The sequence below is a fragment of the Grus americana genome, chromosome 10, assembly GCF_028858705.1.
Source record: "Grus americana isolate bGruAme1 chromosome 10, bGruAme1.mat, whole genome shotgun sequence".
Lineage (NCBI taxonomy): Eukaryota > Metazoa > Chordata > Aves > Gruiformes > Gruidae > Grus > Grus americana.
Genome location: NC_072861.1, coordinates 5,429,939 through 5,451,816, shown reverse-complemented (window position 1 = coordinate 5,451,816; position 21,878 = coordinate 5,429,939). Strand labels below are relative to the sequence as shown.

Here is a 21,878-nt window from a genome sequence, read left to right as displayed (position 1 = left end):
TGCACTCTTTCTTACGTTTTGAAATTTCTGTTTTCATTTGCTAACAAGCCAAGCCAATATCAGATTTTTTTCTATTCCCTAAATGCTTTTTAAAAATCTTTTTATTGTCCTCATCTTTGGCGACATTTATTCATTTCCACTAGTTTCTGCATTTTACCTCATATTCATTAAAATAAAAATTTACTTTTTATTTCTTTTTTCACTTACTGCCTGTAGGGGATTTTTTTATTATTATTCACTTTAGAAGCTTTTTTGTGTAAAGTAAAATGTTTTTTAACCATTCCCAAATTCATTCCTAATTTTGATTTATAGATACATGATAAAATCCTGTCTTCTAATCAATTTAGCATGTAAATGTTTTCCCCTTTGTGAAATGCCTTTTTTGAAGAGGAACTGCTACATTTTACAAGTTTGGTTTTGATTGTGTTTATACATGCTGCCTGTACAAATTTTTTTTCCCCTTGCTTATCTGCCAGTATTAGGGTTTAATATAGATTTCCTTCATCTTGTACACCATTTGAGCAGAGAAATTGTCTTTGGCAATGTTTTGATATTTGATATAAAATATATATAACTGTAGTACATAGGGATAACCAGCATGATATTAGCTCACTAGGATTACAGCACCATGTCCTTCAGCTTTCTCCCAGCACATCGTAAATAGCACTCAGTCATTTTGTATTCTGTGATTTGGTCATCCATAGCAGAAACTGCCTCATTCTTTAGCTGGTGCAATGTTGATCCATAAGCATTCAAGGTTATTTCCTTTGGTGCTCAATGAATCAGACGTGGATTATGCTATTCCTGAGGCAAAGTGCCAGTATCCTTCTCCCCACTCTTCCTTAACAATGATTAATTTTTCAGTTGATATTTTAATATTAGGTTTAGTTTAAATAAGTTTAACAAGACCCTAATAGATTTTTTTTTTCTTTGGGTTTTTTTTTTCATTCTAGCTTAGTCTTCCTTTTGCTAGTGTACACTGCTTCCCATCCTTTTCTTCCATCTGTGACGCCACTTCCTCCCCTTGCCCTTATTAGTTAAGAACTTAGAAGTTTTCTTCCTGGTTTCCTTTTCTCTCTCCATCTGATTCTCCTTTTGGCTTTTTTATTGCTTCCCTCAATCCAGAACATGGATGCTTTCTGATTCTTGTCATCCAGAGAATAATGTTATGAAATTGAAAATAATAATGCACTGAGAACTTCCAAAAATCTGAGATCATCTCCAGCCAAGTATTCATTTTGTAGACCAACAAAATTTCTTTGAGCCAAAAGAAATGCCAAAAACTCAAACACCTCTCCCCAGCCCTCTCCCCCCACCCCCCCAAACAAAAAAAATTGACCTTCAGATATGTTACAGAAACTGCTTTGGCCTTCTCTACATTGCTGTTAGAAACACATTGCCAAAAGCATGCTTTCTTCTGTCAATACTAGCTTCATCTCTAACCGCTGCCAAAAAAAGAGACTGAAAAGCATGTTTTGGATGATTATCTGTTATCATCTTTACCATTCTGTCAGACTTCTCAATGTACCTTACAACTTGGTCAGGTTTTAGAAACCATCTTAATAAGAGCTTTGATAAACACAGGTTGAGTGGCAGTTAGTTTTGTTCCCAGTATGGACAGTATTCCTTCTTGAAGCTGCTTTGCTTGCACAGCTCTTAAGTTATTTTCATAACAGAATAATCCTGCTAAATACTTTTTTGCACTCTGACTTACATTTTGCTCTCAGTGGCATAAACTACAGTGGTTTAATGCCATTATGGTTTCTAAAATCAGCTTTCTATGATGTGCATTCCATATTTGGCACTTGAAGTCTGATTGTAAATCACGCTGTTTGAATGGCAGCTCACAGTAGCACTGAAGTTATTGTCTTCGTCTCCATTAATTTCAGGGACAGAGTGGGTGGATCCAGAAGACCCAACAGTCATTGCGGAGACAGAGCTACTAGGGGCTGCAGCATCAATTGAGGCTGCAGCGAAGAAGTTAGAGCAGCTGAAACCAAGAGCCAAGCCAAAGGTGAGTATCCATCCCCATTGTTTCTTTGAAGTTAATAAAGCAGAAGACGCATTTAGCCCGTATATTGGTGTATACTTTGTTACTGTCCACAATAATGGTATAAACAGTCAAACCTTGCATCAGTCTCAGTGCCACTAGACAGTGTACTGGATGGGACTTACCCATGAAGGAAGAGGGTAAAAAGATGCTTTTCAGGGAGTGAGTCAAGCACCAGCCATGAGCAAGCACAGGAAGAAAAGCCAAATGTTAAAAATGCTTTTAAGAGTTACAGTATCATTACTGTTGATTCTTTACTTTTCTGTTTCCAAACACATTTTACGGATGTGAAAAGTCATTCTCACTTGCTTTCCTTTGAAGACCCTTTGTTCTCATCTGAATGTGTGTAGTATAGCAGGAGAAAGCAGCAGCAACACAGAAGGGATTCAGCACAATGCTGAATAACCTTCAGGATTTTCTAAGATTAAAACCATAGCATTTTATGCCATGCTAAAAGAGTAGCTTCTTCAGTATCAAATCAGATATGTGGTATGACCATTTCTATTTAATTTTCCTGAAAGAAAATAAATTACAGTTCATTGTGAAAGCAAGTGCTGTTGCATGTTGCTAGGTCATTTCAAATGTGTCTCTGAATATATTATGTAAAAGCAGGCCAACTATTTTCATGCATGGTACAGAGGGAATATATGAAACCTCTGTTACTTATGGTTGTATGCATAGCTCACACGACTGGATCACAGAGAATTGGTACCTTTTGCCTATTGTGGAATAGCAGGCAGGTTTTAGAAGAAATTTCCATGTTGCCTAGACCTGCATCTCTTTAAAATGAAAACCATGCTTTGGCTGTGTAATTCAAGAAAGGACTATGTATCTATTTCCCTGTTCACGCTGCTTTATAGGTGCAACACTGTTTTCTAAGTAAAGCTGATGAGAAGTCTTTCTAAAAACCTGGGCTTCAAGAACATTCATGTTGGGTGATTGGTTTTGGTGCAGGGTGGTATTTTGTCATTCAGGAACATCACATGAAATACTTCTTGGCAGCTTCACTCTTCGAGGACTTCCCACCCCCCTTACTTAGTGATGGGAATAAATTAGCTCATGAAAAAGAAATGCTCTTTGTCCTGCATTTTTTAACAAGTACATCCATTTTGTTTATAAAGAAAAATGGTCCTTTATAATGAGATTCTACAGAGCAGAGGACACAGGCTGAGTCAGAGGAGAGGAAGAGTCCTCCATCACCTTTTCTATACAATCACTGCACAATAGCATATGTGTGTTGCCTAGTAACCATGGAGCAGTTTCCTTCCAACATCTAAGCCACTCCAGGGTCATTGTAATTTCCCAGTGAATACAGATCTCACACCTGCTCCTCATTTAACATGTTAATTTGAGTATCCAGTCTGCCTGTGATTTATTGGTCTGTTTATTTGTCATTTTCTGAAACTAAAATTCATATCCAACTGTTTGGTTCATTTGGGATTTAAACAGCCTTTACATCCTTTTTTAGAGGTTTAATCCCTTTCACAATATGGATTGTAATCAAAGGTACTAGGAAGATCACAGCGTGGCTCAAATACCACTTTTTCTGCTGAAGACTTGTAGTTTGTATCCTCCCAGAGTAGCATTTCCTGCTTTGAACAGGCTCTGTCTTTCTGATGCTCATCTTTGACAACATAGATAATGTTGTAGTGTGAATGACTAAACTAGGTAAGGGGGTTGATACAATTGATTTTTTTTATGCTTAGTCTATGAGATGCAGGAATAGTAGCTATCTTCTACAATGGAACAGACTGCTGGTCCAGCTAGACCAATATCCTGCTTTTGTTAACAGTAATCGTCATCAAGTGAATTTGCAGAGAACTCCTCAGTTGGTAATTTCAGAATAATCTGCCTCCAGGAAATCTATCATCTTCATCATTATTAATTGGTGGCTGATTCTTTATTTTTGGGTAAGCTTCTGTTATTGGGACAGGGAGTGGGACTGATTTGATTTAGGCTTGAAATTTTCATCTTTGTGTGTTCCAGTTTGTCTATTATGTTCTCTAAAGAAAACAATCAATAGTTGAAGGTAGGGTTTTTTCTCATTTGTCCCACTATCTTAATTTTTTGGATACTTTTGGATTTTTTCAATTCTTTCCCTTGTTTTCTCATCATATTTTGGCCCCTATCATACCCCCTTGATGTCTTAGACTCAGATCAATAGCATAAGATGTCTTCATTTTCCACTACTGGGAATCATCTTATCCCAGAGAACAATCTCTAATGAGACACAGACCTGCTAACTGCTGCCTGTGTTTTATTGTATGACGCATATTCTGTTTGCTTTAAACCCCGGTCATTTGGCTACTGGTGAACGTGCTCCTAAAATGCTTAGTTCGCTAGTCCACTGCCCCATTGATACCCTGTTAATATCTGTATGTCTTCTGAGCTTATATCTTGCAAGCACTTTGAGGACTCTCCTAAGCAGATGTTGTTACTCCTCCCCATAACACAAAACCTATTCTGTCTTCAAGGTGGGGAATGATCTGTGAAGCAATGAGATCTTTATTGTTTATTAGGCAAGTTTTGGCTGTCACATTTCTTTTAAATACAATTACGTTTTTCCTGAGTGTGGACTCTTTTTTTTTCTGTTTTCCATTTTTGGAGGGTCAAGTGTCTTGCAATGCAGCCACATATTTCTCCTGTTATGCAAATATGCCACTGGCTGTAAAAGAACACCACCACCACCCCCAAAATTAGTAATTTTTTTGAGAAGACAAACACTTTGTCTAACAAAACCTACGTGCTTCACTAATACTGGAAGAAGAACACTTTTAAGGACTAAGGTGCGGTAGATGCGGTACAACAGCAGAGACCATTGCTGTACCTACCCTATTCTGTCGGTACGCTCTTCATGCTTCTATGCAGGCTCATGCCTTCAAACACAAGTGTCTTTAGTAGTGAGTAAGAGTTCCCTGCTGTCAGCTTTCAGCAGTTTGTCCTTCCCCCCCGCCCCCCCCCCCCAAGATGAATCAAACCTGGATGCCTTTTTCTGCAGGACTCTGTGTGATATGTTTGATATATTAGGTTGTTATTTAATCCAACTATATATCAAACATATTCCTACAGTGTCCTGCCCTGTCTCCGGGGGTTTTAACATAATAGAAGGCAATATGAAGGAGTACATTCACTCACAAGTGGGTTTAGAAAACTTCCTGCAGACTCCTAATCTAATCTAATCCGATTTAAAATATATACATGAAGGGCTCCTTTATCAGTAGAGTTGCTCTTGGAGGGACTTTTATGTTGTGTAGGTCCTTTTATGACAGTGAGCAGCAGCTGTGCCAAGAACTGACTTTCACTGAAATGGCTATTGTGTTTTCCATGGCTCACTGCAGTAACTTAATTCGTTTTCTCTTTATGAAGTAGAAGATGAGAGCTGCTTCAAAATAAAATGGTTTGTCTCTTGTAATTTTTTTCTACTGTTTAGCAATGAGATTGGGGGCTTATTTGTTCTCCTGTTAACCCTGACCTTATTTATGCTACCCCTAATAATGGAGATTCTATAGAAAACTGCTAAAATAGAATTACAAAACCACCTCAAATTCTTTTTTTTTAATGGCACAATCAACATTTTTAGGATATTTCATGCTACAGACTTTGTAGGTAGCCTAATAATTTTGGGTTTTCTGTTCTGGTGACTTCATTTTCCAGTCCATTTATACGTGTACATAGTCAATAAGAGCTTATTAATTTAAGCTTGTGGAAAAAGAGATGTTGATCTTCATGGGGGGCTACGTGAGGAAGAAGCTAATTGCTTTTCTCGGAGATCTGGTTTTCTAAAGAAACCCAAGTAGCCCTCTCAAGTAACTACAATCCTACAAGGTGAACTTTTCTGCCATGTATCACATCATTGCTCCTAACTTGTTCGTGAAGGCTGTGAACTGATACATGTTGTCAGGGTACTGTTGATGAGCAGGAACTTATGACACTTCAGGACACACTTATGGGATGGGTAGAAGAATTACTTCTTTTGTAGGGTGTTTTGCTGTGTTCAGTCTTGAACTGCTACATGTCCTTATTGCTATTAGGAATGCTCTTTGGAGAATACAGGCTGGTAAACATACCGACAGTGCTGACCGAGTATTGTGCCTACTTCCCCATTTCAAACATGAATATCCAGCCCTCACATGTCATACCTGAGAATGCTGAAGGGAAAACTACAGGGAAGGACTAGAAAACAAGGATTTATTAGAAAAGGTGAAAAATCAGCAGAAGTTCCACAGTTTGAGTGCTGTATAAGGCTGCTTCAAAAATAAATTCTCCACAGAAGGGATCATCTGTCAATAGAAACACCCCCCCCACACCCCCCGAAATAAAAGAAGTTGAGATGACATGAAGTGTAGGATTTGGAAGTTTGAGAAACTCAGGGTGTGGTTTCTTCTCCCCACCCCCCCAAATTTCAATATAGTTGGAAAGAAATTCATTTGGTACACAAGGGGAAAAAATAATGTTACCTGATGAGATACTAAGGTTTAGCTATCTGTTTTCCTGCTGAGCTTTACCTGCTGCTCCATGGTGGAAGTTAATCCAACCATTGTACAATAGCATTCTCAGTAATGCAAGATTTGATTTCTCTGCATTCCCTTTGAAAGTAGTCATTTTTGCTTAGCATATATGTGCAATATTGAGTCCACTCACTACGCTGAACCGAGTTCAGACAACTACTTTTCCTCAGCCTCTTTTTGGTGACTGGTTTTTCACAAATTGAATACCATCTGGGCTGCCTAATAGATCAGAGTATGGCCATCGGCATTTTCTTAAACTTTACGAAAGAATGACACATCCTTTATAATAAATAAGCAGATACTGAAATGCTCACTTGCTTAAGTTTGAATTCCTGATAATGCTGACATATAAAGAATACTACACATAATATATTTTGTTATGTTGGAAATGAAAATTTAAAAACTCAGTAATACAGAGCCTTGGACAAAAGTAAAAGTGCAATAATAGTCTGTTAAATTGAGTGGTACTTTTGTTGATATTTCAGTTTAAGTCTTTAGCCAACTTAAATCAGTGTCAATAATGCATCTATTTTATGATGAAAAGAAATCTGATAGTGACTATACTGAATTCCATTTAGTGACTTTGGTTTTGTGATGTCATGATTGAAGTAAGAGTTTTATAAATAAGACTTGAGGCCTGTTGCATAAATTCAGTACCAACATGATTACCGATTCGATATAATAATGGTCGTAATGTTGCATTGCAAGCATTGCCAAAAATTCATGCGGAACATGACTTGCTTACTTTACAAAGCAATTTCTTATACTCTTATTACAAAGACACATGCTTCAGTTGATGGGATTAGCCCCATAGCAAGGCAAGACAAATACTTTTCCTTGAATTAGGTGGCTTTCCCTAAAGGATAAGAAAAACTTTAAAGTGCCAAACAACTCCTTCTACACTTTAGTTTTTATTTTCAGGTCCTTCAGTTTTTCTGGTGTCTATGGACGCTATGGTTTCATCTCCTGGACTTTGTTTCAGTTACGTGGCAGTTACGTGAAGTGCTGAACACTGCTTGATGTGCCATTTTGTAATGATTTGTAATTACTCATAATTATCTTTTATTATTTTATAATTGACTACTATTTCATCAGAGTGCAGTAACAGGAGAACTAAACCTGACATAAATTTAGACGGATGTGCTTAGACTTGCAAATCAAGTGCCCAGTTTTCTAACTCAAAGCCCACACAGCTGGCATTCCTAAAGTTAGTTATTGACACGAAAATGCTGTGGTTGCATAAGTTGAAAGAAACCTGTATTTCAAAAGTCTCATCTCTCACAAAGTGGTCTGTTCTGCTATTAGTATCCACTAGCCCTACTGGTCATACTGCATTGGATTCTGGTAGCTTTGTGATTTGATCACAAACAAAATACATTCTGTTGGTTTATTTTGTATTAAAAACAATCAGAATACATGGCCCAGGCCTGGTTAGGTTTAAAATAACAATAACCATACATCTCTATTTTGTTAACTGTTCAGAAGCTACTAAGTGTGCTTGAAAGGATAAATGTTTTCAGTATTTAGTCCAATGACTAGAAAGTCAGGGAAGCTGCTGTTTTATGGAACAACAGATGTGCATTTTAAATAACAAGAAACCTCATGAGGAACAGCTGATGTCTCTGTTTGCACATGCTTGCTGAAAGACACGTTTGGATGACTGAGGTGTTCCAGACAGACCTTTGGAACTTTGTATCTCCAAGACGATTAAACTGGACTGCTTCACAATGCCACTCTCTGTGAAATGACAGCTCTTACCAAAAGCTGTTAAATCTATGCAATTGCTTGGTATCTATGTTACATTTCTTAGTACAGGTGAATGAGACAATATACATTTTTCACTGTTCTTGTTTAATGCTTTAAGTCTTTTAAGTGTTTAGAAAATGCTCTATCTAGTTTAGCAATCCTGGAAGCCAGTATTATAGCGCTACAAGATAATCTTGATATGGAAAAACTAGAATTTCTTTTCAGAGCTGCACTTTTCTGAATGTAGTTTTGAGTAGCCCTAGTGGAGGTAATGTATTAGAAAGTTGAAGGCAATTCTTTAAGTATCTTGTGTGAGCAGCCACAAGGGCAACTTAATAGTTAAATGTTGACTCCCAACTTTTGTCGACATGAAACTCCTTTGCAGAAAATGATGTTGTAAGTCTTACTGAATTTTCTGGTGTGTTCCAAAATCTTCTTGTCTCGCTTTGTATATGTCCTCAATCTTGAAAATACACCTGCTTTCAGATGAATAATGCATGACATTGCTCTTTCTTGGTTATAGCAAGCAGATGAGACTCTGGATTTCGAAGAACAGATCCTGGAAGCAGCTAAATCCATTGCAGCTGCTACCAGTGCCCTTGTGAAGTCAGCTTCTGCAGCCCAGAGAGAGCTGGTGGCACAGGGAAAGGTGGGTAAACAGGACAAGTAGTAACAGTAGCAGGGGAAAGCTTCAAAATTGAATCTAGTCTCTCAACTGTTTGCTGTTAAAACAGTCGGAAAGGAGCTTGGGAATGACTAATGAAAATGTAAATCTTTTCATTGCTCATCACAATACATGGCCCAGGCCTGGTTCTGTTTTAAAAGCCCCCACAATTATGTTTATTTGAACCTTGCAACTGTAATTAAGTGTTTGGCTCTTCAAATGTTTCAGCTTTGCGGAGTTTTTGTGTTTGTGCGGGTTTTTTTCATTTCATGAAGATCTGTGATCCAAGCTAGTAACGTATAGTCCCACAAGACAGCTTGGGGATCCAAATGCAAATATCGCAGTATACAATACCACTCTGGACCAGAATAGCAAAGGGCCTTGCTAATTGTGCCCTCAATGTTTTGTCTGATTCAATGGGGACACAGGCCTGCATGCAAATTCACTACATTTAAGTGGACATACTTGTAATTATTGTTGGGACCAATGGAAAGAGTGCTTAAAACATGTCATCCTTTTGATCTGGTCAGGATTGAGGTCTTTGTAATTAATTTCATATCCATCACTGGTTTTTTCCACAGTTAATATACTTAAAATCTGAACATCAAGCAGGTATGTTGCCTGTGAGAACAATTTGTTATAGCATTATTGTTGTTGTATACTTATGGTTTCGAATTTCATCTAATTCTTTATTCTGAGCAGACTGTGTCATGGATCCTGTCACAAAAGCACTATGCTGTCTACTTCAGCTAGGATTCCTGAGGCTTTTAGTTCCAGCAGGAGCACAGAGCACTTGTTTAAGAATAATAGTGATGTAACTCTTGGAAAAGACCCACCATAAGTTGTAGCTATGGAACTTTTCAATAATGCATAAAACAAGATATTATTAATACCCATTGAAATCTGGCTGTGGAGACAATTGAAAAAATGAGAATTTTGCCTTACCTGCTTCACTTAGATTATTGTGCTGTCCTGCTTTTATGTGATAAGACCTGTTCTTATTTAGTTTCATTATGACGTACAGCTTGCTTTACTTTCCTCACCACCACCACTGTAAAGTTATACAGAATAATACAGAATGTATTTATATGCCAGTACCAGCCCTGAATCTCCCTCAGGTGGTTTTGGCTTCTTTGCTCCCACAGATACATTTCTATTTGTGTCTTTCAGATTGAGACTAACAGCACTTGCATCATATTCCATCCAAGTTCAGATAACTGCTAAAACCACTTTAATCTGTCTGAGGAAAGCTGTACCTTGCTGTTCTAATAGAAGCACACCTGTGAAATATAGTTCCACATTAGCAGATACGTTCAGCCTCCTTTACTGAATTTAGCCAGTTTGCTTTATCCATCACTCTTCTATAGTAAATTGCTGAAAGATCAGGAATTTTTGCAGTGAATGGCTTTTACTGATAGTTTCTTGCCGGCTTGGAGGATCTGCAAATAATACTGTGGTCTTGAAGGGAAGAAATTAATCCCAACCAAAATCCAAATTTAATGAAACATCAAACTGCAGAATTGTTTGTGGCACATGCTTTCATTATGATACTTCTCACAAATAAATAAAGCCATTAAGATACTTCTGAAATAATGAAGCCCTAACCCATTTTCCTTCTCTTCTTTCTTTATTAACTACTGGTGCTTAGGTAATTGTCACTATGGGGTATTCTCCAACTGCTGTGGTAGCCTGTATCTCCAGGTCAGCCATAAGTACAGGAAGCTGGCTTCTAAAATGACTGACCAAATTCTTGCCCATAGTGAATGGCTCCAACCTGCCTGGTGGGAAGATTTTGTTACTGATATTGGGGAAAATGTTTTGCTTTTGTAAGAAACTTTCTGAGGCATGCGGTATGGACTGCTCCCAGAAAAGCATGGCTGGCAAGGCAGGAAGGACAAGTTTGGTCTGTTCCACATCCATCGCTTCAGTACTGAACAGTAAATGGTACTGACTATTGGCTCAGATTCCTCACTGATCTTTTTATTTGGTACAGAGGCAGTGGGAAATTCTTACCCAACTGCGTGGATGGGTGCGAACCAGGCATGTTCTTGTCCCAAATAAGTTTCTGCCATTGCTTGGTAAAGACTGTGACAGTATCTTATGGGCAAATTGGTGCAATATTGTAGTTGAAGAGTTTGCTAAAGAAGTTTTAAGTGAAACTACTTTTCCTGTGGAATCGTTTACAAAGAATTAATTTTATGTTAGGCAACTCTCTCCATTTCTGCAGTACAGCTGAAGTCTGGGAAGTTGGATCTGATCTATCTTCTTCCACACCACCCCCCTATTTACTCACTCACACATGCGCCCACATACAAAATTCAACCACCACTAACTGGACTCCTGCCTCTGTGGTCTACTTAAAATACGTTTTCTGGGGATGATTAGGCAAGAAAACCTTGAAACCTTAAGAACTCTTGGACCTAGTGTATTCTTTTGTAGAACTGATTTCTCAGTTATACAAAAGTGTCACCATAGTTATGAGAGAACACATTTTCTGTTTATGTTGATTCTACACATAAAGATTCAATTCCGATCCCTGTGATCCTCATGACACACAAATCCCTGTTTCCATTTCTTTTAAAATACAAGAAGTTTCTGTAGCATGTTTACATTTCACATATTCCAGTTTCTCTCCCAAAAACCCCCGGACCCAGGCAGTTGGGGGCAGGGGCTGGCAACCAGCTGTAGAATTTTGTTTCATTACTTTCATCTGATGTGGGAAGAAAACAGTCTCCTGCTTGTTGCTGGTACTGCTGATGCCAACCACACTCCAGTGGATGAGCCATGAAGAAAAATGGGCTGCTTTCCTCAAATGCCGTTATTAGGCACAAAGGTAGTTAGGGGACTTCCTGTGGAGCTTTCTGTTTTGTACCTTCCCATAGTGCCAGAATCAGAAGAGATTCAGGAATTATGTATATCCAAATGTGTTGTAGAGACAGAAAAAAGTTATTTTAAAGGCCAGGAGTTTAGGAACTACTGCTTCAACTGTTGCTTAGGCCAAAGTCTCAACTGCAACAATCGTTACTCTGGGATTTCTACACGTTCCAAGGATGGGGCAATTGAAGTAGCATAGCAAGTTGGACACAACATGAGCAGGCAGATGTGTGTTGAAGCACACTTACTCTGACAACTAACTTTCAGTTGGATTTTCTGCTCCTGTATGTGCTGGGCACAGTCACAGTTGCAGATGTTTCCTTTTTTCGTGGATTGCTGTTTGTCTAAATCTGAGACAAAGTAATTGTATTTTCTGTTTCATTGTAAGCCATCTCTGAACTGTTTTTGCAGGTTGGAGCAATCCCTGCAAATGCAGCTGATGATGGACAGTGGTCTCAGGGACTTATTTCTGCTGTGAGTAACTACTTCTCTTAAGGAAAACTGTCAACTTCTCTGAAGAAATAATACCCTGGGAGAACACTCAGTGACATTTTTTACTGTCTCCTAGGCCCGAATGGTGGCAGCTGCAACCAGCAATCTCTGTGAAGCAGCTAATGCCTCAGTACAAGGCCACGCTAGTGAGGAGAAGCTCATCTCATCTGCCAAACAAGTGGCAGCTTCTACAGCACAGTTGCTTGTGGCTTGCAAAGTGAAGGCTGATCATGACTCTGAAGCCATGAGGAGGCTACAGGTACTTGTGTTCTTTATTACTGAAAACCCCTAGTAGTTCTATCAAGTGGTGTTTTAGCACTGCGTGAACAATCTCCAAATTTTAGGAATAGTTTTTTGAATCTTCAGAATTCTGCTCAATTTTTCTTCCTTATGGGATTCCGGGATGAATCCATTCATCCAGGACGAAGTGATTGTGCATTTGTCATTATTCAGCAGTAGCTATAGCTCACTTCACTGCTTGTTGTATTCTTCATTTTTAGAAGATGTTGAGAGATGCAAATGTTGACTGGCCTGTGCCAAGCCCTCATTTAGGTGCAATATTGATAGATTCATATTCATGATAAGCCACAGAAATACATAAGCTGAGAATGTTTACTATGTGCATTTTTATAGCAACTGAGCATAGTTGGTTTCTCTGCAATTATTCTGCATTCAGTTAGACTCCCAGTGAGCTTCCAAACGGCTTAGCACGCTTAACTTTGTTGCCCATGAGTATCCTCCTGACCTCTGCAAGATTATGTATATGTTCAACAAAGTACTTGCCTAAGTGCCAGCCTGGATTGTGGTCAGTTTTCCTGTTTCTAGCAGTCAAGAGTCAGCAACTGTAGATAGAACATTTCTAAAATGGAGAATCATTGTCAGACAAAAACAAGAACAGAAGCTGATGCAACATCTCAACTACAGTTGGATTTAACTTCTTTACATGAAACTCGTTCCCTTTTACATTACACATTCATTTCATGGTGAGCTTCTCTGAACTATTACTGAATTAACACTGTGTTATGATGGGTAAAATCTAATGTCTGCAGAAGTTTTGTTTAAGGATGTTCATTTTAAAAATGGCTACAGTCTTCTCTGACATCCTTTCCTGCAGGCTCAGCCTGGAATGTAAGAACTACTTCAACTCCTTTTTTCATACCATCAACATGGAGTGTCTTTGGTGACAGTGAAATTTCCCTTTTTCTCTTATTTGCACAGATGCTACTAATGGACACTCAGTATAACAGTTCATGTATGGATAGGTAGAATCAAGTCCAACAGAAATACATATGACTAAATATCTGTTTGAGCAAGAGGAATTGATGTTATCATTTTTTTCAAAGTAGAAAAATTGGTTAAATATTTGAGAGGAAAAAATAAATGTATGAGTGTGTGAAAAATCTGTTTGTTCTATAGAAAACAGTGGCATGTTATCTCTAGGGTTTAGATGGTTTTAGTGCTTTATAGTGGATTCCTACAGATGCGCTTTGTCAAGGGTCTGTGGGGGAGGTATCAGTAACTGGAAGACAGTTCTGACTGTAACGCAACCTGCACTTTAATATCCAAACACCAAGATAGGTCTGAAAGAATTTTAAATGCAGAACAAACAATAGAAACAGGAACAAAATCAAGTACTACAGACTGTTTTCTCAGCTCTGCCAGGAAATTCAGGGTATTTAGTCACTGTAGGCAAATATTATTAAATAGACATCAAATGTGAAAAGTTGGAAGGGAATGTGAAAAGGAAACAAGCCCAAGTACGGATTGAAAATGAACTTTGCTACTTTACCAAGCTTCATATTAATCCCAAAATGAATAATGAAGGGAAAAGCAGTTTGCACTTGGAAATAATGTCCTTTACCATAGCAAAACCACTGAGCTGATGTCTACCAAATATTTTTACTGGTGGATTTTCCAAAACTACTGAGGCTTTTCAGCTGGCTTTGCCCCCAGCACAACTGTTTTCACATAGCTTTAATCAACAGGTTAGGTTCAGGAGTCTGAGTGTATTAGTTTTCTCTTTCCTAACCCACAAACAACTGCAAGCTTCGGGAGACGACATTTGAACTGCATTTCCCATGAATGCTCACTTGGAATGCACTGTTACAGAGTCTGTTGCAAAGCTTAAATGAAACAAATGGAAATGTTTCCATTCTCTTTGGATGAGCTCCAGACTGAGCAGAGCAAATTTCAAGTAATTTGTCCTTGGGTCATTTCAGGTGGGAAGAGAGTTAAGTTGAAGGGGATATTAAGCTGGAAATATGGAATAGTACTGGGGGGTAGGTGGGGGCCAGGTTCGGAGCTGGTCCATGTGGCTTCCCCTCCTAGTGCCAGTGTGTCTCCAGCATGTGAAAGCAGGCTGTCTTGGCCAGTGGCCTGTGTGGGAACAAGTGTTCTCAGCATACGTGACACCTGGGGACAATGGGAACTGTGGGACAGAGAACTCTACTCCTGTTCTCTCTCACTGCCTGTCACAACATTGGAAGCACCTACCCTTTTTCTGCACATTGTGAAAGTATCAATGTTGTTTATTGATGGTGTTGACTGATTTGCTGTTAGATACTAGGGTTTAGGGTTTAATACAAGAAGAGCCTTACTGGCTCAGATCAAAAGTTCATTAAGCCCAATCGGTATCCTGATTCCAGCAGTGGCCACTAGGAAATGCTTAGAGAACCAACTAAGAACAGGATAAGCATGCATGATAGTATTGTTTATTATGTTCTTAGATTCCGAGCATTTTCAACTCAGGAACTTCCCAAGCCAGGTGTAGATTCTGTATGTTTAGTGACCCTCCATGGTTTTCTCCTCTTAATTTATCCAGTCCTCCTTAACCCCATGTAAACTTTTAGAGTCTAAATTAACACTTCTTGGGCAATAGATTAAGCTAGGACAGTTGTACCTATGTCTGTCCCAACCTGCTTCTGCTGGTTTAAATCCACACAGTACAAACAGCCGAATTACATGCAAATCCACTCCTGTAGCACACAGGTCTCAATTTTCATTTACAGGATAGGCACCTTCTCAGTGCAGGGGTTCTACCAAGATTTAACCATTCACATCCTTCTCTTCATGAAGTATTCAGTTGCTCTTGAGAGTACCTGGTACAAAGTAGCGCTGTGCGGCATTACAGAAGTCAGTTTGAGTAGTGATAAATTCACATCACTTTGGCCCGGCTATGTTACTGCAGGACTGTTGATAACGTGTTGCTTCTGGTATCTCAACTAAATTCTTCACTATTAAGTAAGATACCTCTCCATAGCATTCCACTGTGCAGCGAAGACTTACCCATAGTAACAGGTGATCTAGGTGTTCCTCTTGCTCAGGAGGTGTAAATACCTTTGAATGCTGTCTCTGTTCTCTGAAACTACAGAGAACTGGAGAAAATTCAGTGCCGGATCTTATGATGCTGAGCCCTCTACTACCATCACCTGTCTGCACAGGGTATTTCCTAGGCAATGGTCTTCCAGACCTCAGTGCTTCAAAAATGATGCAACTCCATCTTTTAGCTGTAGTAGAAGGGAGGTTTACATTTTGTTTGTGACAAGAATGACTTTTCTACTTGTCTCCATGGAAATCACAGTAGGAGAATCCAAGGCCACTCCTCTGGTATCCTCCTCGGTATCCATTAATCCAGTGCCTGTGCACATGGTCATTACTGAACATGCAGTGTGGAATCTCTACTGCCAATATGTATTACCGTAAAGCAAAGATAGCTTTGTCAATGTTAGAGTGCAGATAGCTTAGTTACCTTTTTCTTTCTGATGCACAATTGCTGATGCTACTCAGTTTTGACAACAAAAGATGTATTACAAATGTTTGACTGTTTATCTTTAGAAATTTGAGAATTTTTAAGGAAATAAAAGTTTAAATGTGAGCTAATCATGGGTAAGTGGCTACTTTGCCCTGATGAAAGTCCATTACCTTAAAACCTTCATTGCCTTAAAATGTTTCGTTATACGCTAGCTTTCATTTTCTGTTCTTCCTCAAAAAAAAAAAAAAAAAAAGATCTGATCAGTGTTGTGCATAGCATAACTTGTGATTTCATCCACTGTTTTATTTCAAACTGTAGGGAAAAAAAGTCTTGTTTGTGACTTTCCCAACTTCTAGCTTCTTTAATAAAGGAATTGTGTTCCTGTCTCTACCATTGATTTTGAAAGATTAATTTGCTTTTCACTGGGAAAACCAAAACACAACTTTCCTGTGTAGTCAAGCAAAGATGTTTTAGATTTGATGCTCAGATGAATCCATGTTAGTTATGTATTTTTGTTATTACTAAATTTCTTTTGTCTTTTTCAAAGGCTGCAGGAAATGCTGTCAAGCGAGCATCAGACAATCTTGTCAGGGCGGCCCAGAAAGCAGCATTTGGGAAAGCAGAGGATGACGATGTTGTGGTCAAAACAAAGTTTGTGGGTGGCATTGCTCAGGTTGGTACAATCACCCAAGAAGTAAAGCAGAGAAAAACTATCACAGAAATGTAGCATAGTGTTACAATGTCCATCTGCTGCATTGCAGGCTGGACAAATCTATGTAGAAATCTGATAAATTACTCAATGCCTCACTGTTAGGTAACCACTGACATAACAGCAAAGTGATATGCTGTAAGATGTCTATGCTTCTTCACTGAGCATTTACCGTAATAGCAGTTACCATGGTCCAATATCTTCTATTTTTGTTCTGATGAAGTTAATGGTTCTTTTCAAACTTCTCTTATGTACTTTAAATATTCCCAGATCTTAATGGAACACTAGTTTTGTATGTATATAATCAAAGAAATAGAAAGTGAGAGAAAAGAACTGATGACATTTTCTTACTGTGACCATAATCATAGAATCATAGACTGGTTTGGGTTGGAAGGAACCTCAAAGATCATCTAGTTCCAACCCCCCTGCCACAGGCAGGGACACCCTCCACTAGACCACGTTGCCCAAAGCCCCATCCAACCTGGCCTGGAACACTTCCAGGGAGGGGGCCTCCGCAACCTCTCTGGGCAACCTGTTCCAGTGCCTCACCACCCTCACAGTAAAGAATTTCTTTCTAACATCTAATCTAAATCGACCCTCCTTCAGCTTTAAACCCATTACCCCTTGTCCTGTCACTACACTCCCTCACCAGCTTTCCTGTAGACCCCCTTCAGGTACTGGTGAGCTGCAATTAGATCTCCCCGGAGCCACCTTTTCTCCAGGCTGAACAATCCCAGCTCTCTCAGCCTGTCCTCATAGGAGAGGTGCTCCAGCCCTCTGATCAGCTTTGTGGCCCTCCTCTGGACTCGCTCCAACAGCTCCATGTCTCTCCTGTACTGGGGCCCCCAGAGCTGGACGCAGTACTCCAGGTGGGGTCTCACAAGAGCCGAGTAGAGGGGCAGGATCACCTCCCTTGACCTGCTGGTCACACTCTTCTTTTGATGCAGCCCAGGACACAGTTGGCTTTCTGGGCTGCAAGCGCACACTGCCGGCTCATGTTGAGCTTCTCATCAATCAATACCCCCAAGTCCTTCTCCTCAGGAGAATAAATAAATGTGGGGAAATAATAACAATATTTAAAAATAGATTCCAAGGCTTTGAGGTTGTATCAACTTCTGGATTCACTGTTACAAATGAAGAACATATACTGTGGTCACTACTTAAAAGATATTGAAATTTATTATTTCTGCATGTCTATAAGTACTGTCATTTTTCCTTTGGCATTTTGAGATGCAAGAAAATACTGTGCATACCTGCAGTAATGAGTGTTCAATTTTACTGTCACTCAAAAATTATGTCAAGACATGGTGCTTATCCTACATGTGCTAACTCCTCACCCCGATGAATGTTGGGGGAGCATGGCACTATAAAATCCGTAATGGATGTACAGTAAAACTATGCTGGTAGATTCTTTTTTTAATTTTTTTAGTCCTTGTTAAGAACCAAGTGGGAATATGATACTGTTCCTGATGGCATAGTCCTTGAACCTGGAAAAATTTGAGCAGTTCCTGCCAAAGTCATTGAAGTTTGGTGCTTCTGTGGAGAATGCTCAAGGCTTATTTGTGACTGGTGTCATAGAGAAAGAAATCTTGTTTTACAGACAGTATTCCTTGCTGTCATAATTCATGCTTCTGTTTTCTAGATCATTGCAGCCCAAGAAGAAATGCTGAAGAAGGAAAGAGAGCTGGAAGAGGCAAGGAAAAAACTGGCTCAGATCCGCCAACAGCAATACAAATTTCTACCCACAGAGCTGAGAGAAGATGAGGGTTAACCTGCTGAGATTTTCATCTTTTTTTGTTGTTCTTTTACTATTTTTTTTCTTTTCTTTTAAAGAAATAAGCTAAAGGGGGACAGTACAGTGAGAACTGCTCTGACAACATTCTGGTATGCCAAGCACTTAGCTAAATAAATGTCCTGTCATACCTTTGGATGAGCAGAGGGCAATAAACACTTGTTCTTTCTCATCTGGTCAGCTGAGGTGCATGATGATCAAATAATGGTACAGTGTTAGGTTCATCATTCCTGTTCCTTCCTTGACTTATATCTCAGGAGAGAATGTTTCACTTTTTTACTAAAGATACTAAGTCAGTATTATTGTCACTTTCCTGATGCTTCAGGTATTTATCGTTCCTTGACTTGTTATAAAACATTTATAATATTAATAGGAAAACAGTCAAGAAATCTTTCATATGATAAATATCACATGAGCTGGTGGTTCTCCCCCAACTACACTTGTAAAAGTACCAAGATGGAGAAGGATGTATGTCTGAGTGGAGAAACATGCATGAGTGTGGGTTTGAAGAAGATGCCTGTTCTCTTTCAGTGTTATATAGTTGGTTCACCCCAAAACTGGAGGAGCTGTCTCTGCACCTGTTTGCACTAGTAGTATTACTCCTTACCAGACACCAACAAGCTTCTGCTTGTACAGTATTTAGGTTTACAAAATGTGGCAATAGCCATTCTTTAAAGAGCTCAGAAAACAAAGAAATGGAAACCTCGTCACTGCCTCAATAATAGCAGGTTCATGAAGGAAAATGCTGTTTCAATTATATACCTCTAATGTGTGACTACTTTTACAGTATTATACACACATACACGTGCTCTAACATTGGACTGAATAGTTTGCATTTTGTTTTTTAATTGAAGTTATCTGGTTTGTACTGTGGGATTTCTGTTAGAATGTATGTTATTTTAAAAAGGGAAATGCCCAGTACAACAAAAGACTATCACAACTCTTGTTATTCTTTTAATAATTTCATTTATAATTCTTATTTTTTGAAACCTGTGGGTATTGTAGGAGAAAAGAGTAAGTCATTTATGAGTAGACTTTTCCTGTAATATCTTTTAAAAAATCTGGATTCAAGGGAGTTTGTTTTCATAATCGGTATTGATGAAAACGTACTCACCAACGAATTGCAGAGAAGCAATAGCAGCAATCTATCAGCAATCTTTGTCTTCAGCTGCAGAAAGGTGCGGTATGTTCTCAATATCTCTGTTGTGACCTAAACAATAGTAATATGGTTAGAATGCGTAACACATTCTACTCTGTCAAAGAATGAACACAAATCACAGCAACTTTAGCAAAAGCTCAACTATTTGACTAACTACAGAAACACCATCTCTCCTAACAACAATTTCCAACATGCTTCCAACTCCACTCAAGCCCTCTTAAACAATAATGTCGTCTATTTAGGTCAAAGGATGTTGCCACTCCAGTCCTTCTGAAGGCTGTGCTGTCATTTAGATACCTGCCAAGTACATTCAGCTGAGCCTCTTATGTTATATGCATACCCACCTAGTTGTCATTGTTGCAGAAATACTTGTCTTGTAGACTCAAAAGTAACCCCCCCCCAGTAGGTAGGTTTACCCCTTTAGATAGTGCTAACTCCTCATTTACGTTACCTGCATGAGATATAATTATCAGGAATTTTGTCACACTAGTGTTAAATATATAGCAAAAAATTACTAGAGAATTAATAAATATTAAAGTGTACAAAGATTTTTACTGTTTGTTAGAGTCTCTTCTCTGGTACTGATGTATTTCAGACTCAGTAGAGTTGCTGGAGAATCCACAGTCATGAGAGGAAAAATGGCAAATCCCACATGGAATCACTGGCATTGACAGATGTGCTGCAATGTGTAAGCTTGTGTGCATATGCAAACTCTGACTATGAGAGACATGCAATTCCGAGTTCTGTAATTTTCCACTTCAGCACAATTGATTTGATTTTTTTCACTCAACTCACTGTGAGCAGTGTCACAGAATCTCAATGTTAAGAATTCCTATTAAAAAAAAAAATTTCCTGTAAATTTTAGCAGAAGGCTAAATTGGTGCTTATTGTTGTAAGGCTTAAATAAAGACAGCTCTACTGATAGGGATTTTCTGCTGCTGTTGGTAAGTTCAGCTTCTTTGCAGCTCATGGCGTTCTCTCTTTTTTTTACCTGGATAGCTTCCAATTCCCATCTCTTTTTTGGAAAAAAATGCCAGACATTTGTTACTGCTTCCCTTTCAACCTGTTTAACCTATTGTTTGGTCTCATTAAAGCACGAAGAAGGATGATGGTGTCTTTAACACCATGGCAGTATTTTATTGTAGGTATAATACTGTTGTAATATATTTTGATCAGGATAGTATTTGCGAGTTTGAAAGAAGCCAAAAGCCTGGTCAAATGCAACTATATATGGAAATTGCATAGCTAGAAAATTTTATCAGTATGTAGAAGGAAAGAACATGCTCAAATTGTGTTCCAGATAAATTTGTTTGGGAAGTGCATTTTAGCATAGTTCTTTTGAGACCTATTTCTGATTTAATGTCCCCTCTTATTTGACAGAAAGTCTTGTTCTTTTTTTTCTCCTTAGCTATGTGTTCCATAGAGGAATGACAGTCAGATGAGTAGCAGAACTGAACAAACTGAAGTATTTTTTTTACTCTGAATTTTTGGTCTTCATTTGGGAAAGAATATAAGCTCATCTAAAGTCTTCCTATTTCAATTTTTTTTCCTGTTTTAATTTGCAGTACCACTGAAGTCCATATGTGAATGTCTGTGGTGTTTGGAACTAGTCCATGCATTTATTTGTCATGGAGACTTGCAGCAGGAAGTGACAAGTTGGAGTAAGGGCTGGAAACTAGTTAATAAGAAGGACATAAGTTTACTTTGTTCTGTTAACTAGTGAAATGGTAAATGAGCTCTGTTGTATCTCACCCTTCTTCATGTGAAATTCACTTTAAGGAACTGTATGCAAATTAAAAGCAAATTGCCTCAAAGTTGTTTGTGTATAAATAGTCTAGTGTTGTTTCCCCAACTATTCAGAAAATAATTTGAACATTTTACCATTTGTCTAAATTTTCTACATCAGAAGCCTCAAAGTAAGAAAAGTTTTAAAGCAAAAATTGAAGGCTAGACTCTTGCTTCATCTGTCCTTTTTCCTTTGGTTTTCTGCATCTTCCTTAATTCCTAATGAAGGGATGAATGCATAATCTAGAAACCTCCTGAACATAAATATGTTTAGCTTATGACCACACTTTTGCTTCTAATCAGTCCAAACCGATAAGATATTCACCCCAGGAATATGGCATGTGCCAT

The 21,878-nt window shown here is 38.6% G+C and overlaps 1 protein-coding gene across 1 annotated transcript in view; it reads left to right on the top strand.

Annotated features, from left to right (window-relative positions):
- TLN2 (talin 2) overlaps positions 1-21,559 on the top strand; it is a 190,936-nt gene extending 169,377 nt beyond the window's left edge. The window contains exons 48-53 of the mRNA XM_054837153.1: positions 1,890-2,014; positions 8,828-8,953; positions 12,254-12,316; positions 12,411-12,593; positions 16,633-16,758; positions 18,437-21,559. Of these exons, the coding sequence (XP_054693128.1) occupies positions 1,890-2,014; positions 8,828-8,953; positions 12,254-12,316; positions 12,411-12,593; positions 16,633-16,758; positions 18,437-18,565 (752 nt within the window). The 3' untranslated portion in view covers positions 18,566-21,559. The remainder of the gene's footprint in view (positions 1-1,889; positions 2,015-8,827; positions 8,954-12,253; positions 12,317-12,410; positions 12,594-16,632; positions 16,759-18,436) is intronic.
- The last annotated feature ends 319 nt before the right edge of the window (positions 21,560-21,878 follow it).